Here is an 8,864-nt window from a genome sequence, read left to right as displayed (position 1 = left end):
TAATTTTATCAAAGCATAAATATTTTTGCAAAAAATAAAAGAAAATAAATAATATTTATAAATCTAATCATTATTTTACTCAATTTTTCTCTTTTTTATCAATCTGGTTTTATAAATTATCTGAGTTGTATGTATGTATGAGAAATATGAGTATTATATCAGTCAGTTAATAGTAATCATTACAAGTGTTCAATGCATCGAGTTAAGAATCAATATTTTTTCTGTATAATCAATGGTACGACTAATCGTACTTACGAATGATGAGTGACGATGGGCCTACCAAGGTCTAGATAAACTGATGACGTATATATCGCGAGAATAGTAAGACTCATTAATGAATAAATCGGCCAAGGTGGATCTTGCGTCTTCAATTGTATATATACAAGGTGAAAGAAATAAAGGCTATAAATTGAACGTTACGCAAATATAGATTGATCTAGGAAAAAGAAATTATATCATATATACAACTGTCAACAATATTGAGTTCGGATATATTTTCATTTTGTTTAATTTTTTGGAACACTTCGTACAAAGACGTGATGCAACCTGTTAAAATATACGAGTCATCATACAAATCATAATAAATTTTCTTAAGTCAAACTCTAAATGGCTCAAAACATTCACCTTATCTTTTTTATCAATGCAGCATAGTAAACTACTTTATAATTTCACAGTGTCGGTCCGATTGTTCGTCCATTTGTCCGTCCGTCTGCAAGATTTCTCAGCAACGTTGACTTTTTCAAATTCAATTTTCGACTATAGACGAGAATTTGGTAAAATATAATCAGTTGATTATAAGGAATTCAAAAATCAAAGTGTCAATTTTAATGAAATTCTTTCATTAGTTTAATGAAATTCTTCTATTAGATTTTTCATTTGCGTTAGTACATCTGTTGGCTTTATATGTTTGTATATGTTCATTTTAAGTAAAAATTTTTGAGAATTTTAAACAATGCGAACAGATCTTATTACAATATAGATATATGAATGCCGACATTGCAAGTCAATGCTAGAAAAAAATTACAAATCTTACATAACACTACCTTAGACTTTTTAAATTATTTTCGATAATGTTTTTATTTTTTAAATGAAAAATAATTTAGACTATTTCAATGATTATGAAATAATGCATAGATTAGTAAAAATATATTGTATTATATGTTTAATGTATATTCGGACGCGAAGAGAAAGAAAACAAAGTGCAAAAAGTACAAATGACGCGAACAGACCATATGATACATATACTTTCTTTTTTCTATCTCTGTAAAAAAAAAGAAAGATAATAAACGTGAACATATATCAAGTCAAAGCTTAAAAATGCAGATTTTGAACAGTATTAATCTATAAAGATAGCTAAAAATTTCATTTTAATTAAGAAATTAATTAACATATCAATTTTAACATATCAACATTGCAAAAAATTATTATGAAATACATCTTCACAGATTTTTTAAGCTTATGTCATTAAAATCTTATTTCATTTTTATTTTTATTAAACAATATGATATCTAGAAGTTTGGCCTGATAAGAATAAATCTAATTAAATAAGAGAAGTCCTATATTCGGTCAAAGCGGATCTCAGTCTCGGATCTTTGACCGAATACAGGACTTTTCTTATTTAATTAGATTTATTTATAAAAGATTATTATATTTAATTTAACTTGTTTTTTATTGTACGCAATGAAAGAATGATTTTTTGTTACGAGACAAAATGACGATTTTTCCTTATATAAGAGATATTATATCTGGGAAACGATGTTGAGCGAGTATCGATTTTCGCGAAATAGGAGACGATGGACAGTCGACTAGTGGAGTCAATCGCAGATGCTGTCTCATCCATTAAATGTCGCCTTATATCACGCAGGCGATATAGGTCGCGCACGTGCAGCGGCATGCGTTCTGCGAATTTTCCGAGACTCATCGAGTCGAAAACCAGATGACGAAGTTGTGGTTCCACCCACGCAAAGATTGAATTCTGAGGTGTCTCGACGCGCTCCGTTTAGAGAGAGAGACTTCAGGCTTCATTTAAATCCACGGACTTTTTGGTTGTCTTGAGATTGGCAACAGCTAAGTCGCATAATACAGACACAATTTGAACATTTTCGTTAACACGAAACGTTTATCGAATTAATTTTTAAATTTATTATGTACTTGATTAATCAGCTTTAAGTCGTAGGGTAGTTAAATTTAAATTTAAAGGCTATTGAGAAATTAAATTTCAAAGTCGCGAACATTCTTTAATTAACTTTTAAAGAAACATTTTAACAAATTTCCAATACATATATATATTAAAAAATTTCCAATACATATATATATTAAAAAATTGATTATTTTATATATAATATTACAAATTAAGGTAATGGTCTTTACATAAGAGCAATTGACTTGTAATCGACACTTTCCTGATCGTCATGCCTGTGTCATGTGCACTAGTTTTATAAAAAATTGGATTGGGGAGTTAAAAATCATTTCATTTATTCATTTATTTAATAGTAAATATTAAAAATTAAAAATTTGATTACAAAATTATATATGTATATATCTCTCTTCAATATTTTATTAAATTTACAATTACTTAAGAGACGTCGTGTATAAAAATTACTAACTGTCGTGCATAATAAACATCTGATACAATGAATCTTTCCAAATATATAGATATAATATTCATCAATACTGTGATCTCTAATTGCGTGACAAAATAATAAAGTTAATAGATCAATGAAAATAAAAAATAAATAGCAAGTAATTTTATTATTTAACAAAAAGCATTGGCCGCAGCAGATCCATATTCCGTAATCACTTCCCTGATTTTCTCTCTTTCGCAAGAGAAAAAGAATTTCGAAGAAATTCCGAGTTCGCCGAGTCAAGCAGAATGTTCATTCAAAGCTTACCTTTGAACGAATTTCGGACGAGAGTCATGCTCATATTCACGGGAGCCGGTGCCTTGAGGGTTACGTCCGGCGGCTCCTCTTCCTCCTCTTCCTCCACCTCCTCCTCCTCCAGCTCCGGCTTCGGCTCCTCGACGTCGCGGCCAGGTTCCGTTCTCCGGCGGAGGGAGGCGTCAGCTCGATTTTCGCCTCACGACGACGAGTTCGTTGTCCATCGGCGTTCTAAGGCACAGCGGCGCATCAACATCGCTGCAATTTCTTCTTCTTCTTCTTCTTCTTCTTCTTCTTCTTCTTCTTCTTCTTCTTCTTCTTCTTCTTCTTCCTCTCTTCTCAAGTCGCCTCTCTCACGTACTTTCAACTCTCGCTGCCTTCGCGATACCTCGTTGCGGCGCGCGCATGCGGAGGTCCACCGTTATCACTCCCTTGTCACCCGATCATCTATCCTCTCTTCATCGCTATCACTACAATCATGTGCTCTATCGTGGTTCAAGACATAGACTGACGAGACGAATCGCTCGTTTCATCGTCGCGACACGGCTATGTGGACTTCGACGATGGCAATGACGTTGGACCGTCCAGAGGTCAGAGGAACGGCAACTTACCGCTCGATCAAGTGTCCACCGGCAACGGACATGGAAAACGCGCGTCACTGCTGGTTCATTGACGAGGAAGAGGCACGAAATGCTAAGGAAAATGTGGAGGCTGTGCGAGAGAAAATTGAACACGCTGCTCTTGACAGGACGGAGAATTCCAGTTGTCGAAATTGTGCTCCAATCAGGTTGCTCCAATCAGGTTTTCGGAGATCCTCTTTGGTGATGCGCGAAGAGGCAGGTAAATGACGGGCGGGACCGGCGGTCACCGGCGTATCACCAATACTTTATGTGAAATAAGTCTCCCGCGGGGATTCCAGGTGAGTTTGGTGCCAGAATTCGCACCACGAAATGCCATCCACGCCGAAACTTGGAAACGTCAGTCTCAGCCGCGCGTCATTCCCTCCGGCTTTTCTTCCTCGCGTCTTGCCGTCGCGACGCTCTCGTAATTTTGTGGTCGTTGTCGAGACGGTGGACGGTTGAAACGCGCGCGACGACGGTGGCCACGACTACGCTTTGTAAATAATCATTTCACTCGCGCGCGCGTATATCGCGGGATCGCGCGGAAACGCCGAAATGAGAGGGATAGAGAAAGAGAGAGAGAAGGAGAGAGAGATAGGGAGAGAGAGAAAGGGAGACAAACGAAAGATAGAAAATGAGAGGGAAAGAGGGAGAGAAAAAGAGAGAAAAGGGAGAGGCTACTCCGTGCTCCGGGTATATTCGCGGGAATATCGCGCACAAGAATGTTGCACGCTCCTTTTTTCTTACTCTTCTTGTAGTATCGCTTCTTCTTTCTTCTCCTCCATCTCCTCCTCTTTTACCTTCTCCTCCCCTCCCTACTCCATCACTTCCTCCTCCACTTTCAACACCTTCTCGTTTGAGACGTCCGTCTTCGCACCACGCACCACCGACGTACCAGGAGAGAAAGAAAAAAAATAAAGGGAAGCACTCCCGATAACGAGAAGATCAGAGAAGATGGACAATAACGGTGGGTGACTACACGCGCGGAACAGGGGAGGACCGAGAGGACGGTGAGAAAAGGGTGCAGGGAAGGGGACGCGAGACGGATGCGAGACGGTCAAGAGAGTGTGTGAGGAAGAAACACGAGACGGGAATTGGGAAAAGCGAAAGAGAAGTGAGAGAGGATGGCTGTGTGTGCGGATGGTGTGTCAAGACATAGCAGAGAGACGGAGCGGGCAACAAGGCAGAAACGGTTCGGTGCGTTACTAGCAGCCTCGCGCCGAGTAGAGAAGCCAGAAGCACCGGGTAAAACACGATTCCCTAACTAACACACACGGAGACGGATCGGGGACTGCTTTGGAGCAGTTTACTATAGGATGGGACACGGATGGTGATGGCGGCCGTGTAGCCGTAGCAGCCACCGCCCCCATACTCCTTCTCTCTCTATCTACTTCTATCTCCGTCCCGTTCACGCTCACCGTCCACCCTCTCCCTCTCCAACGCGAACCAAATCTCCCCTCTCCTACATCGAGAGATCGGCTCTCTCCCTCTCTATCTCTCTTTCTCTTTCTCTTTCTCTCTCTCTCTCTCTCTCTCTCTCTCTCGCCCCTCCGACGATATAAACGACGATGGACACGCTGGAATATCCCTCCACTCTTCGCTTTCCTACACGTTCCCTCGTGGGCTACCGGCCGATGAGATCTCTCCCCCTGCATCCTCCGCCTCCGCCTACGGTGTGCCGCCGCTGTCCCACGTCCGACGTCTCACCCCTCGGCTTCCCTCTCTCGCCCGCCATCACCCTCCACCAACGCAATGGGCAGCCCCCTCCTGCTCTGCCGCCCGCCGTTCCTGGGACAGCGAGATGTTATCCTCGAGCGATTCGTGCGTGTGCTATATATCCGTTTGTCCGCCGTGCCGTGCCGTCGCCACATCCCCTACCTGCGTCGCGTTCCCCTACGTCAACGTCGGCGTGTGCGTCGGCCGCAATCAAGACTAGGACCGTATCCACCACCAGCACATGCCCTGCTCCACATTGGTCAAGCGGCACGAGCGAAAGGTCGTAAAAAAAATTATGGCGTATATACTTCATGTGTTGTTTCAGCGCTTAAAACATTTTTGGTCATTCTAAAAATATCTTACTTACACGTAACATTAAGAATATTTGTCCTATATTTAATCGAATGTGAGATTCGTTCATTTTAGCTAAGCTAACTTTATTATGCATATTCGTACATTTTACTGTACTGTAGATATAAACTTGAGAGATTTTTATTAGACTGTAAGGATCTAGCCAGACAAACTCGTATAGAGTCTCATAAATGTATGCATAAAGAAAATTATTCAATCGCATTTTACGTACGCGGTTTTTGTAAGAAACAGAAAGAGGTAGAAATGCGTTTAGATCATTTTCTTTATACGGATGTGTTGAAACGATCAATGTGTGCATAAAGAATTTATCTGGATATGTCCTTCTCTCAAGCTCTATGAAGAATATACTAACAATGACAATTAATCATAAGAAGAATATATTAACAATGAATCATAAGAATCAAATTACAAATGAAGTATTTAAAAATATTTCTTGCAAACGGAAATCGTGATATTATAATAGTACGTGTCGATGAGAGAGAATTTTCATAAATAATAAATCTACATGGGATTACTTCAAAGTCTGTAGAAGAAGTTATCTTCATTTTGCAAAATATTTTACTGTTAATATTACAATTGAGGATTTTGTAATAAAATAACTTTTGAAAGTAAAATTATACTGATTTTCTAATATAGTCAAAAATACAAATTTAATATATTGATTTTTCGTTGTTATTGCGACATTGATTTATCATTGTTTTATACCTGCTAAAATTAATATAGTAAAGTAATGAAATATTGAGCTACCGTAATGATTGTAAATTGATTAATCATCGGAGGGAAGTCGAAATCAAAAAATTTTTATGGTTTATTCTCATATCGACAAAAAGTTGTTATCGCGCTCATTAACCGGAAACCATAGTATCTTCGGCTTTAGCTGATACGCAGACGTTGTTGCTTCATTCTTTATCTGGCAAATGAAAGGATGCGTACACGTTATATGGAGATGCGTGTGCGGTATGGCTATTTCCTTCGAAGCACGTTGGTTCTCTCTTTCTCTTTTGAAGATTGAACTCCGCAGAGAGAAAATGGTGCGCCCAGCGTGCATCTTGGAAGGAAAAGAATTATACTACGGTTTGACCTGCAAGCTATCATAAATGCATGGACGAACAGAAGTTGCTTTCTTTACTCTTTTGACACAAAAATTTCGACAGAGTTATTCGGTATTTAACATGTATTTATTTCACGACATTGATGTTGTTGCTATTTAAAAAAAATATTAGTTGATTTAAATGCAATTTTTGTATACTGTATATTTTAAAAAATTGATGTAAGTACACTATATCTTTTTATAAGCTAAAGTTGATAAGAGCACACTTCTCTATTGTACATATAATCAGTAAAGAATTAAATAGTTATAAAAATGTTGAATAAATATTGTTGTTATAATGGAAAAAAGATGAAGAATATTTCTATATAAGAATAATTTCTATATAAGTTATTTGATGAAATATATTTCTTTTGGTATTTAATAAATATATTGGAGGGTTTTCTATAAATTAAATAAAAAGAAATATTAAGAAATGAATAAAATTTTTAAAAGCAAAAAAAGTTTCGAATTTTGTTTAATTCAAATTTAAATCTGGAGGTTTTAAGAGATTTAATTTTTGATTGAAATGTATAAGTAGGTATAAATAAATAACGAAATTTTAAGAAAGAGATCAATAAAAATAAATCAGAATATTTTGATTATCTTAGTGATTAAAAATTAATTAAATCTAATTAATTTAAATCTTGCAACAAATATCTATCATATTATATAATATCATAATATAGTATAAAGCGCAGAATTGATTTTTCTAAAATATGTGTAATTGCACAACGAAGTTAAACGCTGAACGTTAATTATGCGGTGAGAACGGAGAAGTAGCAGAAATAGCGCGCGATAAGGTTCAGTTATCTGCGTTTAATTCCCTTGACTTTTCACCGCTGTAAGGCAAATGATACGTCCGCAAAATGTGCACGGGAATTGTTTATTCTAACTAAGCGCATAATGCGTAGGAGGATGTGTCTATAACATTTCAAACATATCCTTTTTGATGAATAATTGTTAAAAATTAGACGTTAATGATATATTTTTTTCATTACAGACAGCGGTCATGTATATAAATATAAACAAATGAATTAGGACTTTTATTCGGAGTCTCTCAGTTATAAAAATGTATTTACTTTTATTGTTATTCCTACTTCAAGTCCAAATTTTCTTATTTTATATTATTTTATATTTAATATATTTAAAGAGAAAACAAAATAAATTCTTTCTAGTTTTTTTTTTTATTTAAATTCTTAACTTACATAGGAGTTTTTTGAAAATGGATATATATATATATATATATATATATAGGTAATTGTTTTTATTTCATATTTTATTATAAGGTTGTAGAAATCTAGATTCGAATGATATTTGTAATTATTTTCACGGATTATAATGTATTACATACAACTGATATAATTTTCAGTAATTTTAGACTCAAAATATTATTTTGAAATTAAGATTAATATCTACTGAGATTTTAATGCATTCTTGAAATAAGTTTATACATTACATTTCCTTGAATTATTGATTTTCTAAGAAAGGAGAGCAGATATATCTTGTATTACAAGAAATCATTGATGAAACAGGACGTAAATAAGATAGCAATGTGAAATGTATTATCATATCTATCAAGAGATGAGAACGTTATGCTGAAGTCTTATCTACTATATGTTATCATGTTGCTATGTTAACTGTACATGATTAATAACTTTTCCGATAAATAATGCTTTAATCATGTTCTTCTAAACATCTCATTGCTATCACGCGATGCTGGGAAAGATTTCCAAAATGTGAAAAAGAAGATTAATAAGAAGTTTTAATCAGGAAATGGAAAGTTACTTTTTAAAAGTAACCAAGTAGAAAAAGTAACAAGTTACTGCTATCGATTTTTAAAAGTAACTCGTTACAGTTACTGTTATTTGAGAAAGTAACTTTTCGTTTCCATTACTTTTTTAAAATCGATGACCACTAATCATAACGAATAATTGTAAAACTTGTTACCAAAAAAATGTAACTACCATTACAATTACTAAAAAGAAAGTAACGCAGTTATCAGTAAAGTTATCAAAAAATAACTTGTAATTGTAATTTCGTTACAAGTAACGAGTTATTTCCTGATTTTAATATTACCCTTTTACAAATACAAGTACTAAGATATCATCTAAAAAGTTCTAAAATACCGTCGTGTCTATTTTTGAAGATAACATTGGTTTACTGCCGGATATTATATCATTACAATCT

At 35.5% G+C, this 8,864-nt stretch overlaps 1 protein-coding gene across 1 annotated transcript in view; it reads right to left on the bottom strand.

The window, feature by feature from the left end:
* Positions 1-3,734, bottom strand: part of LOC108694682 (zinc finger E-box-binding homeobox protein zag-1) — a 29,765-nt gene extending 26,031 nt beyond the window's left edge. Inside the window, exon 1 of the mRNA XM_018204324.1 lies at positions 2,892-3,734. Within this exon, the coding sequence (XP_018059813.1) occupies positions 2,892-2,925 (34 nt within the window). The 5' untranslated portion in view covers positions 2,926-3,734. The remainder of the gene's footprint in view (positions 1-2,891) is intronic.
* Between the last annotated feature and the right edge of the window lie 5,130 nt (positions 3,735-8,864).

This window comes from Atta colombica, unplaced genomic scaffold, assembly GCF_001594045.1.
Source record: "Atta colombica isolate Treedump-2 unplaced genomic scaffold, Acol1.0 scaffold1, whole genome shotgun sequence".
Taxonomy (NCBI): domain Eukaryota; kingdom Metazoa; phylum Arthropoda; class Insecta; order Hymenoptera; family Formicidae; genus Atta; species Atta colombica.
Note: the sequence above shows the minus strand (reverse complement) of the source record. Positions and strands in the feature narration are given on the sequence as shown.